The 16,314-nt window shown below is 38.6% G+C and overlaps 1 protein-coding gene across 1 annotated transcript in view; it reads left to right on the top strand.

The window, feature by feature from the left end:
- Positions 1-16,314, top strand: part of LOC127645568 (histone-lysine N-methyltransferase 2C-like) — a 122,403-nt gene that overhangs the window by 82,520 nt on the left and 23,569 nt on the right. The window contains exons 33-42 of the mRNA XM_052129228.1: positions 92-324; positions 1,131-1,204; positions 7,991-8,194; positions 8,854-10,701; positions 10,810-11,126; positions 11,245-12,926; positions 13,334-13,445; positions 13,559-13,625; positions 13,709-13,772; positions 15,317-15,549. Of these exons, the coding sequence (XP_051985188.1) occupies positions 92-324; positions 1,131-1,204; positions 7,991-8,194; positions 8,854-10,701; positions 10,810-11,126; positions 11,245-12,926; positions 13,334-13,445; positions 13,559-13,625; positions 13,709-13,772; positions 15,317-15,549 (4,834 nt within the window). The remainder of the gene's footprint in view (positions 1-91; positions 325-1,130; positions 1,205-7,990; positions 8,195-8,853; positions 10,702-10,809; positions 11,127-11,244; positions 12,927-13,333; positions 13,446-13,558; positions 13,626-13,708; positions 13,773-15,316; positions 15,550-16,314) is intronic.

Raw genomic sequence — 16,314 nt, 5'->3', positions numbered from 1 at the left:
AAGCCAGCGTTCATGCTGGACTATTCTCATACTTTTGAGACATTGTTAAAATGAGTATTTCTGGATGATATTTATTAAATCTAATGTGCAGGGACAGGAAGTTCAATCTCATGGTGCAGGAGACCGCTGGTCCATGGTCTGCTACAGGTTCAGCCTCTGCCTCTGCTCCAGCTGCTGCCTCTGAGGCAGAGGGAGACTGCATGTCCACCGCACAAAAGAGCACTCTGAAGTGGGAGAAAGAGGAGACGCTTGGAGAACTCGCCACTGTCGCACCTGTCCTTTACACTAATGTCAACTTCTCAAACCTCAAAGAGGAATATCCAGGTCTGCAAAAAGTCTTCAACATAGTCTGTCATATATTGCTATGGAAATCAATAAATTCCATATGTTAAAGCAGTGGTTCTCAACTGGCCCGTGGTGACCCAAAAAATGAGTCTTATGGGTGTTCTGATAGGATTGGCGATAGCAGGGAAAAACTATGCTAAATGCAATTAATAATGTGCACTTATGTTAAGACAGAAACTAATAATAAAAGTGATTTTATTATCAATATTTTTACAAAGAAGGAAAACAGAACACTAAACACATTTAAAAACTATAAATACTAAATATAAAGATTTGGTAACTGCCATAGCTGTAACAAAAATGTATGATATTCCCTCACTTCGATAATGTAGCCTATTATAAATTTAATAGAGCTGTAGTTGTAATATGATAATGTTTATTATGAATGCATTTCTACTTAAAGTACTGTAGTTAATATAGCTAGAGTTACCAATCAGTGTAAATTTAAGGGTGGTGATGTGTGAATAGATTTCTAATTTATGCCTGTGCATGGCAGTGTTTTTTCATGTTGTTCTTGTCAATGCTGTTTAGAATGTCAGGCCATTTCATTTGGTTTTAAACCAGTTTACTCACCAAGAGTTTTTTTCTGGTTTGCACCAGAGAATTCTAAGCCAAATGTAGATGGATTCTCTGACTTAACACATGCAGCCATTTAGTCGCAGTCTGAAGCCTTGCGACGTAAAATCTGTGTCTTGAAGCAAAAGCATTTAAGAACCACTTTGTTAAAGTGCATCACCTTCTTTCAATATCTTTCGTTGTTATTCTTCTACATGATGACTTTACAGACTGGTCAACACGTGTTAAACAAATTGCAAAACTGTGGAGAAAAGCAAGTTCACAAGACCGGGCTCCATATGTGGTAAGATTACACATTTACTGCTAAAATACACTGTTGACATCAGCTCTTGTGATAAGTGATTGCTTCATTTTTACTGTTGATATGTTATGACAAAAAGTGTTTAACACAGCAGCACAGTTTAGCAGCTCTCTAGCACTCTGATTATGTTAAGCTGACTGATTGCAACAGCCTTTTAATGGTGTTACCTACACAATGTAAATATGTATTACCTTTACAGAATACTGGATCACTTAAGCAACTGCTCTAGCAACTCTTTTAGTGTTGCTCAAAGTTCACAGGATAACCTGAGACAAAGGAGCTCATTATAGTCAGAGAGAAACACTAAACACATAAATATACATATACAGTTGAAGTCAGAAGTGTACATACACTTAGGTTGAAGTTGTTAAAACAAATGTTTTTAACCACTCCACAGATTTCATATTAGCAAACTATAGTTTTGGCAAGTCGTTAAGGACATTTCCTTTGTGCATGATCCAGTTAATTCTTCCTACGATTGTTTACAGACAGATTGTTTCACTTTTAATTGACTGTATAACGATTCCAGTGGTTCAGAGGTTTACATACATTAAGTTAACTGTGCCTTTAAGCAGCTTGGAAAATTCCAGAAAATGATGTCATGCCTATAGACAATTAACCAATCAGCTTCTGATAGGAGGTGTACTGGATTGGAGATGTACCTGTGGATGTAATTTAAGGCCTACCTTCAAACTCAGTGCCTCTTTGCTTGACATCATGGGAAAATCAAAGGAAATCAACCCAGACTACAGGAAAAAAGTTAGGTTCATCCTTACAAGCAATTTCCAAACGCCTGAATGTACCACGTTCATACAATAGTATGCAAGTATAAACACCATGGGACCACGCAGCCATCATACCGCTCAGGAATAAGACTATGGAATGAAATTAATCTCATTATTATTAATGAATGCACACACAATTATGCATGTACTAGATACATTTTGTGAATGTATTTTACTAACCACAAACAAATGCCATTTGATTTGAATCTGTGGAATTCGGGATTGAATGATTGTGCAGCGATTTGTACAAATACAGACATGTTTGCAAATAAACATGGTCTGTTCTACATTAATAAATAAAAATTGCTCATGCAAAAATGAATCCGTGCATTTGTGGATCAGAAGACACGCGTGCATTTATTGACATCTTGTTCGAATCGATCGTGTTCGGTTCATTTGGATTTTGAGACTTCCTTTTCAGCAGTTTACAGCATTCCACCCACACATACACACACACAACTAACGAACAAGCCAGTGCTATTCATTAACGTGAACACGATTCGTAAATGTGTGTCACTATACAATGAAACAAATGCTTTTCAACCGGTGTCTGTAGAATTAAGAATTACATAAATGTGCAGCAATTTGTACAAATAAAGTCATGTTTGTGAGTATAAATGTTCTGCTTTGTATTAAAGTGTGACAATTTCCGCGTGCAAAAAGGAATCTGTGCATTTGTGGATCAGGCGACACGCGTGCATTTATTGATTCCTTGTTCGAGTCGATCCTGTTCGGTTCATTTGGATTTTGAGACTTACTTTACGCATTTTCAGCAGTGAGGATCCACACGCAACTGAAAGGCAAGGCAGGCAGCTACCACTAGATGGCAGTCGCAGAGAATTACCGAGTTGGCCTGCCCTGGTTTGAGAACAGGTGATAATGGACATTTTGGCATTCTCCCGAAGAACCTTTAAAACATGGATAATACCATTTTAAACCAACAAGCTGGTTGGGTAAGTAACACTAATCTTTTTTTCTTTTATTGCATACTGAAAAGAAGAAAAAAAAGTAACTTCCTATAGACTAGCAAGTTAAAAACAATGTACATTTGATATATTTGACATATTAATTACGTTTTATAAATATTCATTTGATGAGATATTAACAAAAAAATGTTGGCTCTTCATTATGTATGTTAGATTATTGTTTAGAGTGCGAGCTGATCAGGGAGGAGAGAATGTTGGCGTGGCTCATCTGATGTTTTCTGTACGTGGAGAAACTGCAAGAAAAACAAAACTATTTTTCATTATAGTTTTACGGCATGATATTTTTGCTCACAGAAAAACAAATATTGCTTTCTAAATCAGTTCGTCTTCCCACAGTTTAGCGAATGTTCATATTCTTTATTTACTGTTTTGGCCATTTTGGGTTTGGCCTATATGTGTTTCATACATGTCTAAGGTTTTTACTATGCATTGACATACACATTGGTGATGTTTTTCTAAGCTATTGTATTGATTTGTTTTTATATAACAAAGAAAGTAATTTAATAAAAATAATCAAAGTTGTATCTGTAATTAGCTACAATAGCAAGTTCTGTGGTTGTCGATGAACTAATACATTTTCACATTCATTAGAATTAAAATTTCGTGTCCTGGTGTTTATTATTAATATAACAGATTCATTTATTCATGGATTTGATTCCAGTGGTGGATTGTTTCCAATTTCCAATAACTCCAGAGCGTTGTAAAGTCCAAAAGTCAACATGTTTTGAAAAAATATAGATTTAATAATTTCCCAAATTCACAACATGTTTTTATCTAACGAAATAGATAACGAATAGTCTAGTGGATGTATGGAGTGGTGGTGGCGTAGTGGCTAAAGCACAGGGTTGTTAATCAGAAGGTCGCTGGTTCGAACCCCACGGCCACCACCATTGTGTCCTTGAGCAAGGCACTTAACTCCAGATTGCTCTGGGGGGATTGTCCCTGTAATAAGTGCACTGTAAGTCGCTTTGGATAAAAGCGTCTGCCAAATGCATAAATGTAAATGTAAATATTCCACCTCAATCCATGTTTGTTGGCGTTTAGACTTTCAAAAACATTTTCACTGTGGTGAAAACTTGCTGTACACAAAGCGAGGCACGCACCTTCCGGGGCAGTCTAGCAGCTAATATACATATATTTTTTTTGTATAGTCTAGCACTAGTATATATTAGAAAAAAGATTGTATTATATTGGACTATCTACGTTCGCTTGGCGCTCCGTGCTCCATTTAATCCATATTATTCTATTTTATTCTAATTGAGGATTTTGTTCGAGGATTTTGACATTTTTTAGGGTGATGACGTCATAAAATATGACGACAGACATTAGAAGCTTCATTCTAAAACCTCAATAGAAGTGTCGAATGTAAATATAACATGACATTTGGTACAGTCTAGTATGAACGGTCAGAATGACCACTATGGTTTTACTGTGAGCAAAAATATCATGCTGTAAAACTATAATGAAAATAGTATGCTGTAAAATCATTATGAACGAATTCTCCTAAAAGTGGGCTCACTTGAACTAGGCATCTGGTTGTTTTGGGGGCAAACCCCGCACATCATTCACTGACGCTTGTGGATCGATTACTCAACACATGTACTCTCTACCTTCCATGTGTAGATCCCACACACTACCTTTTGACATTTGTCACAAGTGTCCTTAGTTTTGTTTTTCTTGCAGTTTCTCCACGTACAGAAAACATCAGACGAGCCACGCCAACATTCTCTCCTCCCTGATCAGCTCGCACTCTAAACAATAATCTAACATACATTAATGAAGAGCCAACATTTTTTTGTTAATATCTCATCAAATGAATATTTATAAAATGTAATTAATATGTCAAATATATCAAATGTACATTGTTTTTAACTTGCTAGTCTATAGGAAGTTACTTTTTTCTTCTTTTCAGTATGCAATAAAAGAAAAAAAGAAAAAAAGATTAGTGTTACTTACCCAACCAGCTTGTTGGTTTAAAATGGTATTATCCATGTTTTAAAGGTTCTTCGGGAGAATGCCAAAATGTCCATTATCAGCTGTTCTCAAACCAGGGCAGGCCAACTCTGTAATTCTCTGCGACTGCCATCTAGTGGTAGCTGCCTGCCTTGCCTTTCAGTTGCGTGTGGATCCTCAGTGCGGAAAATGCGGAAAGTAAGTCTCAAAATCCAAATGAACCGAACAGGATCGACTCGAACAAGGAATCAATAAATGCACGCGTGTCTTCTGATCCACAAATGCACGGATTCCTTTTTGCACGTGGAAATTGTCACACTTTAATACAAAGCAGAACATTTATACTCACAAACATGACTTTATTTGTACAAATTGCTGCACATTTATGTAATTGTTAATTCTACAGACACCGGTTGAAAAGCATTTGTTTCATTGTATAGTGACACACATTTACGTAATCGTGTTCACGCTAATGAATAGCACTGGCTTGTTCGTTAGTTGTGTGTGTGTATGTGTGGGTGGAATGCTGTAAACTGCTAAAAGGAAGTCTCAAAATCCAAATGAACCGAACACGATCGATTCGAACAAGATGTCAATAAATGCACGCGTGTCTTCTGATCCACAAATGCACGGATTCATTTTTGCATGAGCAATTTTTTATTTATTAATGTAGAACAGACCATGTTTATTTGCAAACATGTCTGTATTTGTACAAATCGCTGCACAATCATTCAATCCCGAATTCCACAGATTCAAATCAAATGGCATTTGTTTGTGGTTAGTAAAATACATTCACAAAATGTATCTAGTACATGCATAATTGTGTGTGCATTCATTAATAATAATGAGATTAATTTCATTCCATATAAGACACATTATGTCTCAGTTTTGTGCGAAAAGTGCAAATCAATCCCAGATCAACAGCAAAGAACCTTGTGAAGTTGCTGGAGGAAACAGGTAGACAAGTATCTATATCCACAGTAAAAACGAGTCCTATATCGGCATAACCTGAAAGGCTGCTCAGTAAGGAAGAAGCCAATGCTCCAAAACCACCATAAAAAAAGCCAGACTACAATGTGCAAGTGCACACAGATCTTATTTTGTAGAAATGTCCTTTGGTCTAATTAAACAAAAATGTAACTGTTTGGCCATAATGACTATCGTTATGTTTGGAGGAAAAAGTGTGAGGCTTGCAAGCTCAGAGAACATCATGCCAGCCGTGAAGCATGGGGGTGGCAGCATCATGTTGTGAGGGTGCTTTGCTGCTTTGGTGGCATCATGAGAAAGGAAAATGATGAGGATATATTGAAGCAACATCTCAAGACATCAGACAGGATGTTAACATGTAGCATTTCCCCACATGTGGTGGTGATGTTACTGTGCTTACGTTTAATATATAATTTACCGTCTATAAATGTAATGAATGTTAAAAAACTATACAGCTTTTTTTTCAACGGTCTAAGGGTTCAACATTGATATCCAATCTCTGTTTCACGATAGCAATGTTCCAGAAACAGCAATTTAGTTATTTGTGCCAGGAGTACAAATGAAAACATGCAATATCAAAACAGGACTTCATACCTTTTGTTATGAAAACGCGATCGACAGTTAAATCCAGTTCACCACTTTTGGGTCAATTGTCCATGTCAAGCATTCATTGAAAAATATCCAATAGCACTTTTTGCCCGTAAAAGTGATAAATCTGAGAAATATTGATATATTCTCCATTGTTTACATGAGATTTCACCTGAAAGAATTACCCTTTGTCGTCGTTCTTCAACAAACTGCAATCTGAGCAGCATTCATGTTGTAAAACTGTATATTTTCTTATATATTAGAGTCTCATAAACAAAATGAGCGTGTCTCCCAAAGTCTATTTTTAAAAATGTAGTGTAGTTTTGTTCATAATAGCAAAGTAGTATAGTCAGATTTTGTGTTTTCTTGAAAGGCGAAGCCTTAATTTTATTCTGTATACTGCCAGCGGTTTTCAGAGAAAAAATAACTTCTTTAGACTTGTGGCTTTGAGAACATTGTATTTCTGGGTTGTCTTGGCACTTTTATTATTGTTTTTTTTTAGATTATAAAAACATGTTCAGCACAAAACATTTCCAATACTATAAACTTCAGCTTCTCTAACTTTAAAAGATAACAACATATATTAATTCTGAAACTTTTAATATAAATCCCAAAGTGTCTTTTTTCAAAAGATACTACAACTGTGTCCATACTCCAAAAGGTCCAGTAAATTCAACCATTGAAGTTCAGTTATGTCATTTTCATGGTTTGTGCTCAAAAAGTGGGTGCGTATCAACAGGTTAAAGCTTGGTTGCAAATGGGTCTTCCAAATGGACAATGACCCCAAGCATACCTCCAAAGTTGTGGCAAAATGGCTTAAGGACAACAAAGTCAACGTATTGGAATGGCCATCACAAAGTCCTGACCTCAATCCTATAGAACATTTGTGGGCAGAACTGAAAAAGCATGTGCAAGCAAGGAGGCCTACAATCCTGACTCAGTTACACAAGTTCTGTCTGGAGGAATGGCCCAAAATTCCAGCAACTTATTGTGAGAAGCTTGTTGAAGGCTACCCAAAACATTTGACCCAAGTTAAACAATATAAAGGCAATGCTACCAAATACTAACAAAGTGTATGTAACTTCTGACCCACTGGGAATGTGCTGAAAATCTGAAATAAATAATTCTCTCATACTTTTATTCTGACATTTCACATTCTTGAAATAAAGTAGTGATCCTAACTGACCTAAGACAGGGATTGTTTTCTATGATTTAATGTCAGGAATTGTGAAAAACTGAGTTTAAATGCATTTGGCTAGGGTATACATAAACTTCTGACTTCAACTGTGTTTGACTAAAGGTAATAATAGTACCTTGATTTGAAAAAGTGCCACTTAAAGTTTAAATAAAAAGTTTAAAAAGCTTTCAGAAAACGTAAATAAAAAATCATCTCAGCAACCTCATGCAACCTTTGAATTTCAATGGACTGTCATTGATATAAACACTACACGACACTCTACCATTCACAGCAAAAGGCCAGAGATAACAGGGCAGCCCTACGCATTAACAAAGTCCAAATGTCCAACGAGACCATTAAGCGGCAGCAGCCCCAACCTCAGCCACCTTTAGAAGTGTTTGATCCTGCTATTCCACCACTGGACCCCGAATTACTGTTCAAAGACCCTCTGAAGCACAAGGAATCAGAACATGAACAAGAATGGAAGTTTAGACAGGTAAGTCTACTCTGGACGTCTATGTGGAAAAAGGCTCCAAAAACTATAATGGATTGTCAGGCGAATACGGGGATCTTCCAGATTCATTTTGGTTTTGTCAACAAGAGTAAAAAATATAGTTGTTTTACTAATCAGACAATCATAGACATAGAGAAACCAAATACACAAGTTGCACTTTTCATTGAGAATTATTGTCATTTTTCTTTGGTCTGGTGGTGTACATCAGTGAAGGCCATAGTAGGCCAATAAAAGAGTGCTTCACTTTGTAGTTATAGAATATAACAAAAGCAAGACAAAATGTTTCACAACTTTGCAGTCTGAGCTGAAGTGTTTATTGTTTGTTAAGTGTTTGCAGCTTTAATAATAGACTCTAATAAAGCATCTATGTTTACTTCAGAAGACACAAGGGAATATTACTGAATGAAAATAAGTTTTAACCATGACATTTACTTCATACATAATGAGCTTCTTATGAAATGTTAAGAAGACCGTTCTCAGAACCTTAAATTAATTTTCTCTATGGGTCCTGATTGCCAAGAAGTTATTAAATATGTCATAACAAAATTACATAAATGAGTTATAAACAAATTTGTACAAATTACAGCTGTGATTATTTTTAACTTGATAATTTACAATTATATTTTCACTACTTGTTGCAGCAAATGAGACAGAAAAGTAAGCAGCAAGCTAAGATTGAAGCTACACAAAAGCTTGAGCAAGTGAAAAATGAACAGCTTCAACAGCAGCAACACCCATCAGTCAGTCAATCTGATCATGACTCCTCTGGCAGCATGAAGAGCCCTGTCTCTGTGCAGTCTAATGATGGAAGCATGTCTCCCAATTTACCCAGTTCAAAAAATGGGGTTTTAAAGTCACAGATGCCTGGCACACCCACATCATGTTCCCAGGATGATGTCTTTTTACGTCCTCATCCTCTACCCCCTTCTTCTGGATCTCAGCCACAGTCCCCTCAGATGTTCTCCCCAAGCTCATCTGGCTCTAGACCATCCTCACCCTGGGATCCATACTCAAAAATGGTGGGCACACCCAGACCCCCAATTACTGGGCAGGGAACTCCACGCCGTAACTCTGAATCAGGGAAATCTCCCAGGGGTCATTCAGAACCCATTGGTTCACCAACAGCCAACATAGGTAATGACCCTTATGCCAAGCCACCGGACACCCCAAGACCAGTAGGGACTACAGACCCTTTTCTCAAGCCTATGTGCCCTCCCAGAGCAAGTCAGACTTTGGAAGGGAGGCATCATATTGGCTCCCCTGTCCATGATCCATTCTCTAGGGTGTCTGTTAGAAAGGAAACCTACCAGAGAATGCCTCAGAGTAGGATGATACTCTCAGATCCTTATGCACATCCTTTACTCACTCCTATCCCAGGCAGTAATGAATCAGGTTCTGTCCAGGTCTTTAAAACCCCTATGCCACCCCCTCAGGCTCAAGAACAATACGCAGGAATGCATTCACGGAGAGTAACTGGGGATCCCTTTGAAAGACCAATGATGTCCACTCGTTCTTCTGAGGGATTCACCCAGAATCAACAGAATGATCCATATGCGCAGCCACCACTAACTCCACGACCTGCAGCCAGTGATGGCTATGCAAATCCAAGGATTCCACAGCAGCCCCAAAATCAACCATTTTCTCAGACAGTGGCACGCCAGCCATGTAACCCATATACTCGCGCTCCTTCCACCCCTCGGCCTGACTATTATCAGTGTGACCCATATGGACAACAACCTGATACACCACGACCTTCGACTGACCCTTTTGTGCAGTCTCCATTTTCTAACCCTTATGCTAGAATGCCTGGCACACCTAGACCACATGACCCTGAACCCTTCTTGCAGCAGCCAGCCTCTCGCCATCTGGTCATGATAAACCAACCCTCCCCACAGCAGAATCAAAACCACATAATGTCTCCTATGTCAATGGACCCTTATGCACAACTCCCTGGAACACCATGCTCAGGAATGGCAGACAGGTTCCCCAAATCTCCGAATCACCAAAGGACCCCTGAATCTTTCAGTCAACCTCCAGGACTGCCACGTATAGTAGGACCTGATCCTCATGCACAGTTGATAGGAAGATCCCAGTCATTACCAAATGATTCATGTGTTCATCCCTCAAGAACATTGCACCCTGGAGGTCCTGGAATGGCCATGAGACCTGGGCCTATGTCTAGTCAAGATCCATTCTCTCCTCAAGTCTTGATGCAAGACAATTTTGCCAGTCCTACAAAACATGGACCACAGTCCTTCAAACATCTTGGAATGGCAAATGATACTGGCTCTCAGACACTTTCTAGTCGGCCCAATCAAACACCTATCCATGATCCCTTTGAGCAGGTCCCCATGATTTCACATCCTCATTGTGGAGAAAATAAAGAGCAACAAGGTTTGGTACAGAGTATCAATTCCCACACTATGGGTCAACCCAGCACTGTAGCTCAAACTGTACCTCTTGTTGAAGCAGAGGAAAGACTCAGACAGGTGTGGTTTATTTTGTTATTACTCAATTTAAGATGATGTTCATTGTTGTGGTGCATTGTGTTACCTACAATATGTAGTATACCAGTTAACATGTAAATTTGTTCACAGCGTCAGCGTATTCGAGAGCTGATTCTCAGACAGCAACAGCAAAAAAGTGCTATACGTCAAGAGAAGGGTGTACAGGATCATCCTTTGGCCATGCCTCCAGGAACCCCTCAACACTGGAGTCAAGAGACTACAGGCCAGCAGTGTGATGTTTTTAATCGACCACCACCACCATATCCTGGTCCAGGACCTGTAAGAGTCCCTCAGAGATTCCATGGACCTTTCCCAGGAGATCAGCAGGGGCATTTCCCAGAAGGCCATTTTCCTAGACCACAGTTTTCTGGGAATACTGACTCAAATTTAAGGCAGCTCAGGCCAAGGTGGGTAAATTGACATATTATAAAAACAATAAAAAAAAAAAATTTTAATGTAGTGGAAAAAGTTGTTCAGAACAGTTTCAACAATGCAAATAATGATAATGGTTCTTGTTTATTATAGGATGTCCATCACTCCTAGCATCCAAGGTCTTCTGGGAGCTCCAAGACCCCATCAAATGCAGGATTCAATAATGGAAGCTCATCCACAGATGAGACGGTCCATGTCTATGGACTTAGGAAAATCATTAGGAAGCTGTCCTATTGGAACCCCACATTTGCCTCCTCGTGGCATGCCCATGCAACAGCATAACATCATGGGACAGCCTTTCATTGAACTGAGACACAGAGCACCAGATAATAGACTGCGTCTTCCCTTCGGACCTCCAATCATGCAGGGAAATCAAATGGAATCACCTTCACAGCAACGACCCCCAGGATTCATGGGTGGGCAAGAAATAAGATTCCCCTTCTATCAGGTACCAAAGCATATGGACAAAACAATGAATCAGTCTCAGGTAGCTGTTACACAGATGCAGGGCTCTTTGAGCATGGGGAATATACATCAGGCCAATGTTCCACTAAGAGCTGGACATCCACAAATCCCTCTCACAAGGTCTATAAACCAACCTGCTTCCAATGAGACCCTCAGTGCTCCCTTACTCACAAATTTTGCTGCTACACCTGCTGCACCAAACGATGAGGTCCCTTTATCCACAAATGAAGTACCTGAGGAGAAGATTGATACTGATGAATCTGATGTGAAGGACCTGGAAGATGTGGAAGTAAAGGACTTTGTAGATGCTGATTTAGAGAACTTAAACCTTGACGCAGATGATGGCAAGGACTTAGATCTTGAAACCAATGACCTGCATTTAGATGATTTTTTAACATCTGGAAAATTTGATATTATAGCTTATACTGATGCTGATTTAGATCTTAGTGAGGACTTGGATCTCAGTGATACTATGGAAGACCACACTGAAATGTCTGATGTCCTAAAGCCAAAGGCTGAGAAAAAGACTGAAGGTTTTGATGGTGCATCCTCATCCTCTTGTTCTGCTTCAACTGTGAAGGATATGGTTGACAAGACTGCTCAGTCTCAAAGCAACATCAATCAAGAAACTCCTCAGGTTCAGGGATTAGTTTCCTTGAAAGTAGAAGAAGATAGCAAAAATGGAATCAAAGATTGTCTGTCCCAAGAAACCTTGTGCAAGGATCAGCTAAATGATGGTGCTGCTATTAATCAAGTTGACATGGAAAGTCATATTGATGCCACTTTACAGGTTACAAAGACTGGAATTCATCCTAATGTGACTCGAGTGATTTCAAGTTTGCTGGTCAATGTACCATCAGATGGTGAATCACTAAAGCAAGAGCACTGTGGGCAGTCAGTGGTACAAAGTAACCCTTCAAATCAGGAAACTTCAATGCAGCTCAGTTCCACTATGCTGAGGCAAGGAAACTTTTCTGTGCAAGTGATGGACTCTGGCCTCAGTATAGACCAATCGTTGGTGTCTTCTAGTGAAACTAAATTAGAAGTCCAAGTCTCCATTCAGGAACAAGCACAAAGCCATATATTTGGTATGGATCAAAAGGATGCTCTACTCTCAGGGGAACAACACAGTATTCTTACTCAACAGGCAATGCTTGCACAGCAAGGCCAGAACAGACCACTGCTTCTGGAGGAGCAGCCTCTCCTTCTTCAAGACCTCCTGGATCAGGAGAGGCATGAGCAGCAACAGCAGAAGCAAATGCAAGCTATGATAAGACAGCATTCCAGTGATACTTTCTTCCCAAACATAGGTAAGGGGTCGTATTAGTTCTTTCTTGATTCCTCAAGATTAGGTAATTTTCCTGTTTTCTGTTTTATTTGTTATACGCAGGAGCTCAAAAGGCAGAAAACTTTCTTTTTTGAACATCAAATGATAAAAAGTAGAACAACTTTACGGAACTGTTTTAAAACGAGATTGCACAAATTGAAAAACAGGGTCATGGTCCTGCAGTTTTCCTGGCAACCCTGATTGCGAATAATTTTGTTATGAGTGAAGAGGTCATCAAATGTATAAAAGTAAAATCACACAAAAGACTTTGTAGCATTGTTTAATACTTAACCTAATTATCATTTTGAAATGGTTTTATAGTAATATTTTACATGATAAAATTTCACATTATATGATATATTTTTGTTAACTTCCATTGCTTTTATTCAGATTTTGATGCTATCAATGACCCCATTATGAAGGCAAAGATGGTCGCATTGAAAGGCATCAATAAAATGATGGTACAGAACAACTTGGGAATGTCTCCAATGGTCATGAACAGGTGAGCTAATAGTTTATCATATTTGAAGATACTCCCAGATTTATTTTTAAGGAGCATCATTTGCACCTATAACACTTTCATTAACCCTCTCTCTTTCACAAACTTCCAATCAGTGTCCAGACAGGGCAGGGACCACCAAGTGCTGATGGAGGTTTAATTCCAGAGCAGTTGGCAGGACAGGTAAGACTCTCTTCAGATTTTCATCTTACCAGTTCCATAATAATTAAACTATTTTCTCATAGTACTGTTGATCTCTCAATTAGGATGGCAAACTTGCTCCCCACATGACAAGACCCAATCCTCCAAATTTTGGAACAGGATTTGTCCGTAAGTTTTTATTAATTGTAGATGTCTATACACAGGCCATGTACTGTAGTTTCTCTGCCAGTTATGCAAACATTCTGAACTTGAATTTAATTGTTCAATTATGAGTACCATTCTGTCTTTAGGATGATTTTAAAGAAAAATAATTTTTCTGGTTATTATTGGGATTTTGGTTGCACAATAAACTGATTTTGGAATTTTATAAAGGTTTTAGCGCATCAAAATAATCTGATGGAAATGGTAAAATTTCACAAGTGTCAACATAATATTTTTCCGTTTAACTCTAGTGCATAAACTCTATGTAGTTACTTTAAATGTTGCGGAAAACTGGTTTGGAAACACTTTTTGTTGCGAAAATTGGCATTAACGCCAAAATATAGTGTCACATGACTTGATCCTGTGTTAATCATGACGACGGGATACATCCTTGAAAGCATACCTGCACAGATCCGATGCTGCAAACATTAAACTTACAAGAGTGCCAACACAAATATCTCTTATCGTGCACGGAGAACAAAAGAATGGCCACTGTTTGAGATTAATTTAATCATGGTAGACATCCGATTTAAATATAACCCTCTTTATCTCGGATCACATTTACTGATTTTCTTCAAAAAATGAAAAATTGCATTATGACGCTAAATCTAATTTTAGATGACAATCAAGTTCAGTTGGTTGTTAAAAGCTGCGGGACATAATGCAGTTGTGATGGCGATGCTTTAAATTAGATGCTTGTTCAAAATATTGAATATCAGGAATGTATCATATGTAAACACTGATTTTACACTACATCAATTATTATTTAATAGCTGTGCACACCGCATATACACATTGATGGATGATCCTTGTACTAAGACCGAAAGTTTCTCCCACTATACTTGGTGCAGGTTGCCAGATTGAACAGGGCCATGACGATTCGCTTTCGGGTCAGACCCGTTGACAACCTGCAATAGGCGCAACATGAGGACTAATATTGCAGTCCTATTAGATGGGCAACTGCTCTCTTTTGATTGCAGTTGCTCCTGATTGATTTTATTTGTGAAATAAAAATTACAGTAAACTGGCTAATTTTAATGAATTGTCTCAATACTCTCCCCATTTTACCAAAACAAATTAGCGACATCTGGGAGGCGAAAGGTACACAATTAGCGATAAACTCCAACAGATTTCTTGCGTGTTAAACCAGAACTTATGCGACTGTTTCTTTAGGCATGACTTCATCACGCACACCATTTTTTATCGATAAAAGGTCATTTGAATGGAAACAGGCAGAAGATGGCAAATTGCCCAAAATATTTCCACGCATTTTCTTTTTGTCGATAACAAAATAGTGCAAAAAGTGGATGTAAACTAGGCTACTGGCAGTTCCCTTCAAGGTAAGTATAGACTAAGAATTTTTTTATTCTATAAATCAATTTTAACAACTATCAGCCTTTTCAAACACCTTCGTTATTGTATCGGTCGACCTCTAGTTGTCATTATATATTAAATCCCAAAATACACCATCTGTGCCAGTATTTAATCATTCCAACCCTTTTCCATTCAAGATGATGCCCAGAAGGTTCAGTATGAGGACTGGCTCAGGGAAACCCAGCAGCTGCTTCAGATGCAGCAGAAGTTTCTAGAGGAGCAGATCGGAGCACACAGAAAGTCAAAGAAGGCCCTGTCAGCTAAGCAGAGAACTGCCAAAAAAGCAGGAAGGGACTTCCCTGAAGAGGATGCAGAGCAGCTGAAACATGTGACAGAGCAGCAGGGGGTGGTGCAGAAACAGCTGGAGCAGGTAAAGCAGACACACATTTTCACTTATTCATGGTTTTATCCACATAGTTGCCTGCCATATACAGGTGAAACTCGAAAAATTAGAATATCGTGCAAAAGTTCATTAATTTCAGTAATTCAACTTAAAAGGTGAAACTAATATATTATATAGACTCATTACAAGCAAAGTAAGATATTTCAAGCCTTTATTTGATATAATTTTTATGATTATGGCTTACAGCTTATGAAAACCCCAAATTCAGAATCTCAGAAAATTTGAATATTACATGAAATCAATAAAAAAGGATTTTAAATACAGAAATGTCGGCCCTCTGAAAAGTATAATCATGCATATGTACTCAGTACTTGGTTTGGGCCCCTTTTGCATTAATTACTGCCTCAATCGCGTGGCATGGATGCTATCAGCCTGTGGCACTGCTGAGGTGTTATGGAAGACCAAGATGCTTCAATAGCGGCCTTCAGCTCTTCTGCATTGTTTGGTCTCATGTCTCTCATCTTTCTCTTGGTAATGCCCCATAGATTCTCTATGGGGTTCAGGTCAAGCGAGTTTGCTGGCCAATCAAGCACAGTAATACCATGGTCATTGAACCAGGTTTTGGTACTTTTGGCAGTGTGGGCAGGTGCCAAGTCCTGCTGGAAAATGAAGTCAGCAACTCCATAAAGCTTGTCTGCTGAAGGAAGCATGAAGTGCTCTAAAATGTCCGGTAGGCGGCTGCGTTGACTCTGGACTTAATAAAGCACAGTGGACCAACACCAGCCGATGACA

Source organism: Xyrauchen texanus, chromosome 6, assembly GCF_025860055.1.
Source record: "Xyrauchen texanus isolate HMW12.3.18 chromosome 6, RBS_HiC_50CHRs, whole genome shotgun sequence".
Classification (NCBI taxonomy): domain Eukaryota; kingdom Metazoa; phylum Chordata; class Actinopteri; order Cypriniformes; family Catostomidae; genus Xyrauchen; species Xyrauchen texanus.
Note: the sequence above shows the minus strand (reverse complement) of the source record. Positions and strands in the feature narration are given on the sequence as shown.